The 15,914-nt window shown below is 41.1% G+C and overlaps 2 pseudogenes and 2 gene segments (V, D, J or C); 1 reads left to right on the forward strand and 3 right to left on the reverse strand.

The window, feature by feature from the left end:
- Window positions 1-1,046: 1,046 nt before the first annotated feature.
- LOC128099661 (Ig kappa chain V-III region PC 7175-like) lies at window positions 1,047-1,671 on the reverse strand. The segment is given in 2 exon segments: window positions 1,047-1,390; window positions 1,620-1,671. Coding segments are annotated over 2 exon segments (396 nt in total).
- Window positions 1,672-4,643: 2,972 nt separating this feature from the next.
- LOC128099662 (splicing factor U2AF 26 kDa subunit-like) lies at window positions 4,644-5,152 on the reverse strand (annotated as a pseudogene).
- A 20-nt stretch (window positions 5,153-5,172) lies between these two features.
- LOC128098965 (selenocysteine insertion sequence-binding protein 2-like) lies at window positions 5,173-8,312 on the forward strand (annotated as a pseudogene).
- Window positions 8,313-14,692: 6,380 nt separating this feature from the next.
- LOC128099663 (immunoglobulin kappa variable 4-1-like) lies at window positions 14,693-15,362 on the reverse strand. The segment is given in 2 exon segments: window positions 14,693-15,108; window positions 15,314-15,362. Coding segments are annotated over 2 exon segments (465 nt in total).
- Between the last annotated feature and the right edge of the window lie 552 nt (window positions 15,363-15,914).

Genomic DNA, 15,914 nt, shown 5'->3' on the forward strand with positions numbered 1-15,914 from the left:
AGCTGTTGTGGTTTTAAGTCATTGAGTTTGTATTAGCCTAATGTGAAGCACTAGGATACTAATACAATACTGATTCCCTATTGTGATTTAGGACAGTAAAAATGAAAATCTCAGAGTCCTGCATCTTGAAAATTTTCTAGGGGTCATCTATTGTGCTTTCCCACTCCACTCAGGGAGGATGCCAAAGAACCCAAAAAAGGTTCTTGTAGAAGTGGAGGATGTCTAGGAAGAAAACCTTCCATGACCATAGTTTTGCACCCTTGGGCCTCTAGGTTCATGTACCTGCAATGGTAGAACAACTACAAAATGAGAAGGAGCTGGACATGGTGTCATGGAATCTGGCAGTCAGAGGGAAGGGTTAGGTTGGCTGCAAGTTCAGGGTCTCAGGGCACTAGATAGTGATTTCCAAGTCAGCTACAGACATATAGTGAGACTTTGTACTCCTCCACATAAGAAGACAGCAAATATTGAAAGCAGGCAAAGAAAATGTGGCCACATTGTGGAAGATATTATAGAGAAAGATATGAGTATAGGACAAGAAGAAAAAAACAGCCCATGCATGAGCATCCATGATGGGCACAGAGATGCAGATCAGAAGTCAGGCATTAAATCAGCTCCAGGAGGCTTGGGTGTGATCCTCTGAAGAGGGACTTAGAAATTGCAAGTAAATAGAAGTGGAAATGTGACATTAGGTTGAAAATGTGAGTTTTGTCTGCAAGAAAATTAATAATCTTCAGAGCTCAAACTCTGGTTATCTTGGACAACTGAGGAAAGTTTCTTGGAAGTTTAAAATGATTGTCTACACAGTGGTTTGAACAAAAAAAACCCAAGTTTATTGAACCTAAATCCTTGAAAATAGTATCAGGGAGGCCTTTATTAAGTAAGCAAACAGATGAATTATAAAGCCTACATGGTGGGACAAACACATACATTTTTTTTTAAAATCTTTGTTTCACAGCTTCACCTTCTTTACAAACAAGATTTCTAAAATGATATGGTTGAGATGTCTGGTGAGAAACAGGTCAGAGAGTCAGTGAGCAGCAACCCTAGGAGGTTTTTGTTGAGCCCTGGAGCACTGTGAGAGGAAGCTCTCTAGTCTGCTGACAGTAATAGGTTGCAGCATCATCAGCCTCCACAGGATGGATGGTGAGGGTGAAGTCTGTCCCAGACCCACTGCCACTGAACCTGGCAGGGACCCCAGATGCTAGGTTGGATGCTCTATAGATGAGGAGTTTGGGGGGCTGTCCTGGTTTCTGTTGATACCAGTTCATAAGATGTACACTTTCTGCACTGACACTTACGCTGGCCCTGCAGGAGATGGTGGTTTTCTCCCCAAGAGACACAGTCAATAAAGTTGGAGACTGGGTCAGCACAATGTCCCCAGTAGAACCTGGAATGATAAACACACATTGCTCTCACCAATATACTGCAAGCATCCCAGTGTAAAACCACCAAGTATGTGGAATCTGTAACAGAAGTCATGAGACATACTCTGAAAAAATAAAATAAAAAGGAAAACTAAAACCAAAAAAAATGCCATAATTTCAATACTCAGGACACCAAGGCATAGAAGAGGGTAATGGCCACAGTGGATGCTCCTAGCACCTGCAGCCTCTTACCTGGAACCCAGAGCAGCAGTATGCACAATAACAGGAGAGCAGCTGACCCCATCTCTGAGAGCTGCTGGACTAGAGGTTATTTCTAAGGAACAGACAAGCTGCCTTTTAAAGAGGGTTTGAGGAATCTGCACTGCAGCTATTGTCTCAGTATGCAAATAAGCTCAGAAAAGCTCAGCCGTTGTTCATAGGGACACCTGCCCTTATGTCACTCTATGTCAATTAAGATTAGCGAAGAATATTCTAGAGTGGTTTAAGTGAATCCCAAGTAGGTTTGTCTATGGCCCTGTGGATCTGTCATGTTTTGTTATTTAGAGGTTCCTTGTGTAGAATGTACTGTCACTGCTCTGCTGTAAAGGATGTGAGTTGAAGGAGCACTGTGACCCTTCAGAATTAAACTTTTATTTATTTGTATTTTATGTGTATGCATGTTTTTTCTGCATCTATATCTGTGGACCACATGTTGGTATCTTGCCCTTGGATTCCAGAAGAGGAAATTGGACCCACCAGAACTAGACATACAGGAGGTTATGAACTGCCATATGGATGCTGGACTCTGAACCCATGTCCTCTACAAAAGTCGGACAGGCTCTTAACCACTGAGATATCTCTCCACCAACATACTAATGTTGCATTGTGATAATTCTCAAAACGAGAAAACAATCAGGTTGAATAAGATCAAGACAACAGAATATGTCATGGTCAGATTAGAGGTGAAAACTGGTGGTAGAACATGTGTGAATACAGGGCTACTGCAGAGATGTAAGGTCACTAACACTGCTAATGGGGAGAACCGTGTGCCAGAGAAGGGTTCTTCTTTCCTGACCAGGAAGGGCTCAGCTTTGCTCCACACACTCCTGTCCTGATGTGCTGCCTGATAGCCGACTCACACAGGCCCTTCTTCTCATGGAACAGAACCTCCAAAAATGAGACAACATTGAACTCATTATGTCATTTTCTTCTAGTAATGGAAAAGCGATGAGCACACAGGGCTTTAACCTAAATGTCATCATGAGCAGAAGAGGCAGTGAGCTGAGAACGTGGGATGAAGAAGGAGGCTGGAAACCTAAACTTAGAATGAACAGACATCACTGAGGATAAGGAAGGTCTCTCCATCGTCTCACTCCAAAACCAGTGCTGAACCCACATGAAGCCTTCACAAACAAGGGAACATTTTGCCCTGTAACCAGAGATACCTCCTCATAACCCACAGTTCCTGTCAGTCAGCATCCAGCTTAGGAGTACCTGTTTTGTCTGTGGACAGAATGACAGATATCCTGGTCATGACCCTGTTCTGAATCAGGAGGAGGATAATGATGCTGGGCTTTGTGTCCCTCTGAACACTCACCATCAATTCCACACAGGACCACAGCCTTTAAGAAAAAAAAAACAGATTACCTGAGTAATGAGACTCTTTCATAATGAGAATTTCTCTTCTCAATAGAGCCTGAAATAGGGGCATTGAAAATGGGAGAATATTGTATACAATGAGAGGAAACAGTCAGATGTTTCAGCTTCCTGGTATTTGTCAGTGAGAAACATCTTAGATTCTCACATCCTCACATAGTGTCATTATAATTGAAGGGACTGAGTAAAGTTCAGTGCTCACCAATCAAGGGCTGCAGTACATTGCAGCTTGACTATCCTCAGAAGGCCCATGTGGTAAAGCCTTAGTCTCTGGGCTGTTATTAATTAATTTGTTTGTTTGTTTCTTTGTTTCTTTCTTATTTATTTTTGTGGTGAAATGTGTATGAATCAGGACCACTGGGAAGGTTTTAAGTAACTAACTCTGTGCTCATGTTGAGAACTGTGTGCCTGTAATCTCCTCCTCTTTCCTAGCTAAAATGCCCAGCTTTGATCCCCAAACTCCTGTCCTGATATGATGCCTCACCACAGACTCACACCAGGCCTTCCTTTCACTGAGATGAACCTCCACAAGTAAGCCAATGGTAAGCTCATTCTGTCATTTTCTGCTAGTGATGGACACATAGGGCTTCACCATTCCAACTCACTTCAGAGCAAGAGATACTTAAGTGATTCCACAACTGAATATTGTGAAGCACATGTTTCAACTAATGTTAGTGAAATTATTTTACTTGCTTTTCTGACTCAGTGAGCAAAGGCCCGGGGGTATTGATGTAGAATCCTTTCTTGTATCACACTGGTACCAGAGCCTTTCTCTATTAATGAGTGTGGGAGGTCTTTCCATCCTCTTTCTTCTTCAACTTAATTATTCATTGTTCCAGTGATTCTGTTGTAGGCACCTTTGACATCCTTGCTAAAACTGGTTCCTAGGTATTTTGTTTTGAAGTTAGGAATGGAATTTACCCAAGTTCTTTCTTAGAAGTTTGTTACTATTACACAGAAAAGCTACTGACTGATGTATGTTGACTTTGTATCCTGCTCTTTGTTTATATCCTGCTCTTTGCTGGTCTAAGGGTATTCTCAAAGAGTTCTGAGAGACTTTTTTAAGTATAAGAACACATTATGTACAAATGTTTGTAATTTGACTTCTTCATTTACTATTTATAACTATTTCATTTCTGCTCTTGCCTTCTTTCTGTGACTGAGATTTGAGCATTACATTGAATAAGTATGAGAGAGTGAGCATCCATTTCTCATTTCAGATTGGAGAAGCAGTTTTCTCGTTTATATTAAGTTGCCCACTTAGTATAATTATAATGTTATTTTTATCATTTATAATCTTTGTTTTTGTTTAATTTGTTTTACTTTGTCACTACAAATTTCACACAGAAACCCATCTTTGTTTCCTTGTTTTTGTTTATAAATCTCATTGTGAACTGACTTGTCAATCAACTACAACACAGTCTAGCAGACACACAGTAAAAATGGTTTGGCTCAGAATCACCCAGATCTGTCACTCCCTCATGTTCTACCACCTGTGCTGCCACCAGGCCCTGGGTCTCTGTATCAGTAATGCAGCTACAGAGATGGCGACTTAGATCTAGGTTTCTTGAACTGGCACCCATACAGCTCCCTTAGAAGCTTTCTCAAGATGTTCCAGATTCATGAAGCTGCAAAAGCCTCTCTTGTGCACTCTCACATTTCGTACTGGAGGCAGCAGGCTTTTCTGGAATCAGTCACTGGGGACAGCTATGTGGATCCGCAGCCCATTAAACCTAAGGTTACTCAATTCCATCAGAACCGTCTCAGCATCCACCTCAAGGAGAAACTTGACATACATGTTCTGACCAAGTGGTCCCCCATGTTGTGGCAGACATCCATCTCCTCAACTTCCCAGTGTTTTTGTTTCACCTCAGTAAATATTTCCTCAAAAAACCCATCACAGTGTTCCTGTGTCTCCACATCATTCACAAAACAGTGTGATCCATCAGTTGTCTGGGCACTGTTTGTGGAATTTTTTTCAGTGTTTTCAATGAAGATGGTGTGGCAAATCGCCAGTTTTTGTGCAACTAAGACCATTTGTCTCTGTGACAACATGCTCCTATATTGAAAGCAAATGACCAGCTGACTTTGTCTTTCTCAGTACTGATGATGGAAGCCAAGCACACCAACTAGATCTAGCAGCCTAGGCATGGACCCAGCGCGGCCTGAGCAGAATGTCAAACTGTCCGCTGAAGTAGAGCCATTTATTCCCCAGAAGAAGAATTTGGATGCGTTTGTGCTCCCTATGGCTCTCCCAAACAATAATGGAAGCATTTCTGGTGTCGAGCCAACGCCAGTCCCCAGTTATCTGATTACCTGTTACCCATTTGTCCAGGAAAACCAATCCAATAGACAATTTCCTTTATATAACAATGATACACGATGGCAACAGCCCAGCCCGAACCCTACTGGACCCTACCTTGCCTACCCCATTATATCTGCTCAAGCACCTGTGTCCACAGAGTACACCTATTACCAGCTGATGCCAGCACCCTGTCCCCAAGTTATGGGCTTCTATCACCCTTTTCCTACACCTTACTCCAGCACCTTCCAGGTTGCAAACACTGTCAATGTCATAACCACAGAATGCATGGAGCTTTCAAATCAGTTGGGGCAGGCCTTCCCGTTGTCCAGTCATCGGAGCCGGAATGGTAACAGAGGGCCGGTAGTGCCAAAACCACAGCTTTTACAACAACATATAAAAAACAAAAGACCACAGGTGAAGAATGTGGCCACTCAGAAAGAAACAAGCTCAGCAGGTCCTGATAGCCGATCAAAGATTGTGCTTCTGGTGGATGCTTCACAGCAGACTGATTTCCCATCAGACATTGCTAATAAGTCTCTCTCAGAGAGCATAGCCACAATGCTCTGGAAAGCCAAAGGCAAGAGGAGAAAACCTCCCACCCTGCTGCAGAATCCTCCAGTGAGCAGGGGGCCAGCGAAGCTGACAGCGACAGTGACAGTGACAGTGGCTACTGTAGCCCCAAGCACAATAACCAGCCTTCGGCAGGCGCTCTGCAAAATCCTGATTCTGGGACCATGAACCATGCAGAATCGTCAGGCTGTACAGGTGGTGTAAACTGGCCCAAAATAACTTGCCAGGCAATCCAGAAAAGACCTTGGATGGAAAAACACCAGGCGTTTTCTAGAGGGGGGAAGGCAGACTAAACAGAGAAATAATTCACAGGCTGGATTCCGATGCTGAGGACATAGCACTTCCTCAGAAAGAAGACAGAATTTGCAAAAGAGACAAGACAATAAGCACTTAAACTCTGCTCAGTCTCACAGAAGTGACCTAAATTCTGAGTCTTTATATTTTGAGGATGAAGATAGGTTTCAAGAACTAAGTGAGAATGGAAATGCTAAAGATGAGAATATTCAACAGAAACTGCCTTCAAAAGTATTGGATGACTTACCTGAAAACTCACCCATCAATATAGTTCAGACTCCGATTCCCATTACCACTTCAGTTCCTACACGAGCCAAGAGTCAAAAGAAGAAAGCATTAGCTGCAGCCCTTGCCACAGCACAAGAATACTCAGAAATAAGTATGGAGAAAAAAAAAACCCTGCAGGAAGCTTTATCAAAAGCAACTGGAAAAAGGAATAAAACCCCTGTGCAGCTAGATTTAGAGGACATGCTAGCTGCTCTGGAGAAGTAACAGCAGGCAATCAAAGCTCGTCAGATCACCAGACTGCTTTGCGTGCCCAGTCACCCCCGCACCTGCTTTTCACACTAAAGACACTGCTAACAGAAAGCCTTTAACCAAAAGTCAGCCCTGCTTGACGTCCTGCAATTCTCTGGACATGACTTCCTCTAAAGCAAAGAAAGGGAAAGAGAAGGAAATGGCAAAGCTAAAACAGTCCACAGCTCTCAAAAAGGTTATTTTGAAAGAAAGAGAGGGGAAGAAGGGACATCTGACTGTGGAACACGGTGTTTTGGGAGCTGAGGAGCCAACAGAAACACATTTGGACCTCGCCAATGACTTGCTTCCGAAGACTGTCTCCCAGGAAGATACTGGACTGAGCATGCCCAGTGATGCTTCACTGTCTCCAGCAAGTCAGAACTCTCTGTACTGTGTGACACAAGGCTCTCCTGCCAGTTCTGGCATAGGCAGCCCCATGGCATCGTCAACGAGAACCAAAATCCACAGCAAAAGATTTCGAGAATATTGTAAGCAGGTTCTCTCTAAGGAAATCGATGAATGAAAGCTCCTTCTGCAAGATCTTGTCAGTTTCCAGGAGCGCATCTACCAGAAGAACCCCGAGAGAGCCAAAGCCAGGCAGTGGCTGGTCACGGGGCTGAGGGAGGTCACCAAGGACATGAAGCTGAACAAGATCAAGTGAGTCATCATTTCCCCAAATTGTGAGAAGATCCAGTCAAAGGGTGGCCTGGATGAGGCCCTCTACAATGTCATAGCCATGGCCCGGTAACAGGAGATTCCTTTTGTGTTTGCCCTTGGAAGGAAAGCTTTGGGACGCTGTGTGAACACGCTGGCTCCTGTTGGGGTTGTGAGAATCTTCAACTATTTCGGTACTGAAAGCCTATTTAATAGACTAGTGGAGCTCACTGAGGAAGCCAGGAAGGCCTGTAAGGACACGGTTGCTGCAACAGAGCAGGAGCAAGCAGAGGAAGACCTGAAGAGTGTGAAGACAGTGCCTCACCACATGTGCCACTCTCAGAACCCCTCTGCAGCAAATGAAACTAATTGGAGAAGCATGGTTGAGACTTCAGATGGCTTGGTAACATCAGAGAATGAGAATGAGCTTCCCTGTATGCGCGGCCCTTCTGAGAAGTCTAGTAAACTCTCACTCAACACAACCCTTGTGAGTAAGCAGCCGCCGCTGGCTGCGGGCAGCACTACCTCAGCGCCAAGCCAGGGGAAAGCTGTAAGTGACAAGGATGACCTGAAACCAGATGACGTGGAGTGGGCCCCCCAGCAGAGCACAGACACCGGCTCCTTGGATGGCAGTTGCCGAGATCTTTTGAATTCCTCCATCACCACGCTCATCCTCATCCAGCACGCTTGTACCTGGCATGCTTGAAGAAGAGGATGATGAAGAAGAGGAAGAGGAGGAAGATTATACTCATGAACCCACATCAGTAGAAGTGCAACTCAATAGTAGAATTGAGTCCTGGGTCTCAGAGACTGTGGAAACCTTTCAGCTCGGCAAGGCCCTGCCTGGCTCCAAGGAAGACAACACAGAGCAAAGTGGAGAGGAATCGGCAGAAGCACTTGAAGGGCAGGATTCGGGGGTGGACAGTGAGATCTGGACCCCTGACCAGTAGCCGAAACCCAGCAACTCCGTGAACAAAGAACACTCTGATTCCAGTTCTGCTCCCCCAAATCTATAACTCAAGAAGTATCACCTGTCTCCAGCTGTGTCTGGCTGTAGCCCTGTATCTGATGCTCCATCTCAACATTTCCCACTGTCCAGTTATTTACTGTGTGTTTTAATTCCCAACAGACCTTTTGTAGCTTCTACCTATTTGGTTATGATCTCTTAGCTTCGCTTTTAATTAGTGTCCAAGTCTATTTCCAAGAATTGTGTAGAAAATTCAGACTTCTTTCAACTTACTTTGTATTGAAAAATAATTAAAGAAAGAAGGCCAAATTCTAAAGAAAAAAATAAACAACTAATAGCTAGTTAAGATTATTTTACAAACTAAAGATTGAGATTTTAAGGACCAGTGTTTGATTGCAGACTCCATCTTCTTCAGGATAATTTGTCTGTTGGAGTGGTGTAAGCTGCTTTTGAAAAGTGCTAGAGGGGACTAAAATTCGAGGGCAGCAAGGCTGCCCAGTGTGTGCATTCAAAAATGGATGCAGATTTTGCTTAGTTCGCAATGTTTATTTCAGAAGCCACTGGCCATTGTAACCCACAAAAGTCGGGATGGGCTGAAACAGTCTGCAGGAATTAGGTGAGCTCTGGAGCTTTACCATGCTGGCCTCATTTGTGTAAAGGGATAGATGAAGAATTGGCAAGGTGAGGTGGCTGTGGCTTATTCTGCTTCTCTGATCATTCAGCGTTCACCCCAATACCTGGTTCCAAGTTTGATTTTATTAATAAGACCTTTTAAAATTCGTGCTACATCTGACGCCCAATGTTTGTGGTACGACTTCACAAAAAAGCTGCTTGCCTGTGGCCTTGTGGGCCCTAGCTCAGGCCCAAGCTACATGTTGCCAGTTGTGGTGGTGCACACCAGTAGAATTTGCTGAAGGAGGCAGAAGCAGGACAAGTTTGAGGTCAGCCTGGGAGGCTTGCTAAGGAGAAGCATTGGCTGGGGATTAGCTACCAAGGGTGGCGTTGAGACCATGGAGGCAGCAGGTGCTCCGAGTTGCCAGCTGCTTCTCACTGTGTTGGTGACTGCAGTGATGCTGCTACCTGGGACAAAGTGTTCACTGCTGTTTGTTCAGAGAAGAATTGCCAGTACCATCGTGTTAAAAGAAAGCACCCGCAAAGGTCATTTTGGGAAAGTTTGGCAAGACAAATGGTGGGGAGAAATTGCTGTGAAGATTTTCTCTTCTAGGGAAGAATGTTCATGGTTTTCAAGAGACAGACATTTATCAGACTGTGATTGCTCCAAACCACAGAGGAGGCACCAAAAAAAAAATCTGCAGGGAACCATGACCAGCAACTTTGAAATTTTCAAAAAGATGACAAGATCCCACAATGACGATTCCACATGGACTATGGTAAAGACATTAAGCTGATTAACACCATGGAAAGATCGACTTTGGACTACAAACTACTCAGGACAATTTTGAGATGGCTAGCTGAGATGATTCAGCCTGACAGACTACTCGAGCAAGGACTTGAGACAAGCCCTGCACTTTTTGATTATGCAGAGACTGGACAAATGATACAGGATTTGACAATTTACCCAAAAATTTTCTTTTCAAGATTCCCTAAAGATGCCTTCACCTCCAGAAAGCAGGAAGTAATTTTAAGAAAACGACGCCCACATTCCCAAGATGTGGGATGGGAGGTTTGGGTTGTTTAATAAGTTATGGATATTGTCATTGTTTATGATGGTTGGTTACAAGTTATTAATTGTTAATGGTCAGGAAAAAAGCTAAACAAGGAGATTAGATTCAGAGTTTTTGTTTGAAAAAGAAAAAAGAGAATATAGATTTGAGGTAGATGATAGAATCTACTCTGAGAAAAGAGATAAAGAAATAATAGGATAAATGGGTAGATAATTGAATCTACTCTAAAAAGAAAAAGGGGAAGATATAAAAATGACAAAAGGAGGGGTTGGGGATTTAGCTCAGTTGGGGATTTAGCACTTGCCTAGCAAGCACAAGGCCCTGGGTTTGGTCCTCAGCTCTGGAAAAAAAAATGACAAAAGGTAGACTATTGAATCTATTATGAAAAGAAAAAAGAGAGAATATGGATATGATAAGATAAAAAGATCAATTATTGAATCTACTTTTTAAAAGGAACTACTTGTTTTAAATAGGATAAGTAATGAAAATTTTTTGTCTGAGTTTATCAAATGTTACTGGACTGGACATTGTTAATATATATAAAGAAGTTTTTGTCTGAATCTGTCAAATGTTAGGGGACTAGACATTGTTAATGTAATTCTTGACTGTATATATTGTATATACTTATTGGATATAGTTTTTCTTGTATTAGTTATAAGCTTTTTTAATTTTAGACCAAAAAAAGGGAAATAATTGGGACCTACTGTGGAGCTCTGAGGTTCTATAATGCTGGAGAGGTGAGATCCTTGGCTGATGGCATAGTACTTACAAATTGTGAAAGTTTAGGAGCATTGCTTTATTTTAAAGAAAATAATGTCAGTCAACTTGATTAGTGTGCTAAAGGGGGCAGTAGTATACCATCCAGTCTAAACTGTTGTCCAGTGTAGACTCTAGGCACTAATCATCTGATACTTCAGTTAGACGTAAGGAATGAAGCTGACAGTGTGATTTGCATGAGCCGATTCGTACTGTCTGCATATTTGAAAGCCTTAACTTGTTTAAAGAGATGATAGAGGTTTTGAACGACTGGCAATCTTGAAAGTGGATTTGAAAACTTTTGCAACTTTTCATGATGCTATTTTCGTGTTGATGTCAGTAGTTCAGATCGCTCTTGATGTTGAGGTAGTGCCTTTTCAAAGATTTCTTGTATATTTTATTCTCTTCTGGACGTGGATCATCATTTTAGAGTTTGGACACTTGTAACAAAAGGGAAGTTGAGGAAATCTTGGAAACGCCAGCAACTTACTTTTGCTGTAGTTGTTAGAAGTTCAGTGAGTGCCCTCTCAGAGGCAGTGGCTTTCCTGCCACAAATCTAAGGGACCACAGACTACACAGGAAACTGGTCACTTCTGGAGGACAGCCCAAAATTTATCAAAGGAAGTTCTACCACGCTGAGTAACCTTAAATATGCATCAGCAATGTCTTTATAATCTGTTTCCTTTGGGTAAATTTGGGGTGTTGGTGTATATTGAATTCCAGGATTTAGAGGAGGTATGAGAAATAGGAAAGTCTTATTTTTGGAAGTAGGTGTCATTCACACTTTGAGACTTAGAAGTAAATCTAATGGTAAGAATACGAGGTTATCGGCACAAGAATTAAAAACTGATTTTATCCTTTGTGTGTAGATGCAGTTTTACTGGCAATAATTAGTGGTAGACTTCTATCAGTACATGAATTACAGTATAAATTACGCTCCCCTGGTTTGACTCCCTCTTTGGTAGGCTTGCTTGCTATGAAGAACACTCCTCAAAGGCAGATGTTCATAATAGCTTAATTGGTTTTAATATTTGTAAATGATATAATATAATTTCCTTTGACTAAACATGGAAAAATAATATGTGTTATACATTGAAAAGTTTTTACAGGCTTTGACTGGAATCATTTTTGAAGAGACAATATTTTATATGCTTCCAGTATTTGGAAAAGAATTAGTCAAAAGGAATTCAAATAATTTAAATATTGACAATTTAATATCCAAATAACATACTTGTTTGATTTTTTTTAATAACCAGGGTAAGTGGGGGTGGGTGGGAATTACAATGTGGAAATAAAAAGTGACCTTTGCATTCATTTTCCATGCTTAACACAAAACTGCTAAATTGTAGCACATTGTTACTCTATGCATGTATAAAGTATCACTGTTAGTAAAGCTGCTGTTTGCTTAAGAAATTATCATGTAAGTATTTTCTGTACATTGTGCCAACAGATTAGAACATTAAATTAATTTCCTGAAAAAAAAATACAATTTTGCTGGAGATGGTTAACTTATTTAACAATTACTTACTATCAAGATCTGAAATAGCCGGGCGTTGGTGGCACACGCCTTTAATCCCAGCACTCGGGAGGCAGAGCCAGACAGATCTCTGTGAATTCGAGGCCAGCCTGGGCTACCAAGTGAGTTCCAGGAAAGGCGCAAAGCTACTCAGAGAAACCCTGTCTCGAAAAACCAAAAAAAAAAAAAAAAAAAAAAAAAAAAAAGACCTGAAATATATTGTTCCATGCTTTTCCAGTCTTTACTCTTTCAAATGAGAGTTCAAATGTCATTCTGATGTGCTTGTCTTTGGAGTTGAGTTGAGTTGAGTTTCCATTTTATCTTTTGACAATGGTGCTTTACTTTGTATTTTTTACATTATAGATACAATCCTTGATATGGGGAGGTTCTTCTGTGGTGTCCTCCATTTAGACAACTAAATGTCTTTCTGTGTTTGTCACTTTTTTCTCTATATATATGAAATTATCTGTTCTCATTTCACTCAATATGCTCCCTATGCCTTTGTTTTTATCTTAGCTCTTCTATATCGTGTGATTCTTGGTATGGGTCTCTTCATCACAAGCTAGAATTCTTTGACATTATATTCATGATAATTTTCTTTTACCAATAATGTTTCAATACTGTTTCCACTTCAAACTTGATCCAGGATACTCTTTCTTCTGTTTTATTGAGACTGTTGTTAATTTCTTTGTTCTGAGGGTTGTATTTGATACATTGAAATTTTAATTCCCAACATTTCAATTGTGTTTTTTCCTTTATTCACCTTTTCTGTTGTGTAGCTGATTGCTTGATCTATCTTGCTTATGACTGCCTATGTATCATTAGCTTTCCTCTCTACAGCCATGACTGAATATTTAGTTTGTATCTTTTCTAGAGAGTCATCATTTTTGAAATCTTCACTCAACATTTTAGCAATTTACATCTGTGAGTTGAATCCTTGAGGGAATTATGATCCATTGGGGACATCATTTCTTACTTGATATTTACTGATCTTGTGTTTCTTTGTTATGATTCCTGTGTGTTGGCTTAAGTACCCAATTGGTTTATTTGAGGCTTTTCTAAACTTAGCAACCTACACTCAAGGATTTATTGCCCAGAATCACTCAGAGACCCACTCAGCTTTAAGGAATTGGGAGATCTCCAGCAATTTTATGAGACCTGTAATACACTTGTTCCCTGCCATATCTCCAAAATAGGTGCTCAATAAGTTTCTTAATCAGAACATGGACATGATTAGTTAGCACATTTTTCACATGGGAGCAAAAAATATTCCCTTCTGAAAACATTAAGCTTTATTAATTGATATGAAATGTAAAGACTGGAAGGCAGAAGCTGCTGACACAGAATTATATCCAACATTAGTGTGAAGGGAGAGTTCTCAGTTTCCACAGTTGGAAATTAGATATGGAGACTTCAGAGGGAGACATGGCCCAAGAAACAAAGGGAAGAAATATCACATTTTCCCTCCTTTGCTGGTCCTAAGTATGTGGATTCTGGGTATTTGAAGTTCATGTCTCTCTGTATCTATACGTATATATGTATATATGTATATGTGCATATATGTGTATGTATATGTATGTATATGTCCATATATGTATATGTGCATGTATATGCTGGATGGGTCGGTGTGGGTGGATCTGAATGTATGAAAGAGACAAAGAGATAAAAGTAAAAGAAACTAGGGAAGAAAAGACAGCAGGAAATGGAAGGGGAAATGGAGAAGGTTAGTGCATAGGGTCAAAATATATGATATACTAGAAAAACACAGCTTTTGTGTACACTGAATTTATATCAATAAAATATTTTAATAGTTAGCAAGATGGATCAGATGGCAAAGACATTTGCCACCAAGCCTGATGACAAACCTGAGCTTGATCCTCAGAACCCAAATGACAAAGAGACAATCAATCCAAGTGTCCTCTGACCTCCACAACTATGCCATGTCACATGTGCACCCAGAAACATACATACACATACACACAGACAGAGGGAATTAATTAAATAAAATGTAATAAAAGTTTAAAAACTTATGGAAAGGAAAAGAAAAAAAAATAGAAGAAAGGGGTACCAGTAAGGAAGTAAGAAAGCACTCCAGAATTTAGAAAAAGCAGGAAACACACTTTCCACAGCCTCCAAACATAAACAGTTTGCCATCATCATCACTTCAGCCTATAGACTCTTATGATGGACACCAGAACTCCAGAACTACAAAAAGATAAATCTCTCATAGTCAAGCAACAGAGTTTTGGGTTACAGGTTACAGAAAGAATAGAAAAATAATGCTGAGTTCTCCATTGCATTTTCTTATAAAGGTTTTTCATATAAAAAGACATAAGAGACATTAAACCCATTATATTTTGCTGTTGTCTGCAAACATTTTCACCAATGTTTCAGGCACACTGGCTCTCAGCCAAAAGGGGGAAGTGGAAGTGTGCAGATCCAGGGCTGTGTGTGGTACATGCAGCTGCTAAGACTCTCAGAGGAGGTTTTTGTTGGAGGCTGAAGCACTGTGGGAGGAGTACTATAAACCTGCAGACAGTAGTAATCTGCCAGGTCTTCAGCCTGGACACTGCTGATGGTGAGAGTGAAATCTGTCCCAGACCCACTGCCTGTGAAGCGATCAGGGACCCCAGTGTCCCGAGTGGATGCTAAGTAGATCAGCAGTTTAGTAGACTGCCCAGGTTTCTGCTGGTACCAGGATAAGCGGTTATTTTTATTGTCTAAAAGACTCTGACTGGACTTGCAGCTGAGAGTGACCTTCTCTCCTACTGACACAGCCAGGGAGGATGGAGACTGGGTCATAATGATGTCTGCACAGGCACCTGCAATCAGGAAAACAAGTCATCATGCACAATAAAAAAGAGCCCACAGAATTTAATACAAATGAAATTTGTCATTTAATGTCTTTGTAATGCCATATTGTCAGAGTACTATTGCATAAAAATAATACACTCTGGCACACATTGTAAATTTTTTATATACAAAGAAATGACTCTAAAAAGATTATAATACTTTTCAATTTCTTACCAGACACCCAGAGCAACAGGAACATGAGGACCTGCTTCTGTGACTCCATTTTGCTCTCCCTGCCTGTCTAACGCTGCTCAATTCTGACTGTAAAGATCTGATTTATAAATTCTGAGTAGCTGGGCTGGGCTGGAGGGGCCCATGCAAAGCAGTCAGCAAATACAAAAGCAAATGCCTCGGCAGTGAGTGTGAGAGTGGCTGGTGTCAATCAACAGGCAAATATACCATCACAAAGAGCATAAGAAATTGCTGAAAGATATTTACTTACAGCTTTCCAACAGAAATCTACTAGGATCTCTAATAATAGAAGCTTTGGTTACAATCCAAGACATATTTAAATCAGATGACTTGTGCAGAAACATTAGGAGAGCTATCTCAAATTGACAGTCCTGGGGAAATGATATGTTCAAAAAATTACAACAACAAATTAGGAAACAGAGTAAGAAAACATGCAGTAAAAGAAAGGAAGTAGACAAGGAAGAAAAGAGGAAAGCCAAAAAACTAGATAATTAATCCTAATTATTTTCAATGTCTCCCATCTCCAAAAAAACTCTTACAGTAAGGACAAGGAACAGGGCCTTGGACATTTGGGCTCCCATTT

This window comes from Peromyscus californicus, unplaced genomic scaffold, assembly GCF_007827085.1.
Source record: "Peromyscus californicus insignis strain IS unplaced genomic scaffold, ASM782708v3 Scaffold_6__1_contigs__length_162567912, whole genome shotgun sequence".
Taxonomy (NCBI): Eukaryota; Metazoa; Chordata; class Mammalia; order Rodentia; family Cricetidae; genus Peromyscus; species Peromyscus californicus.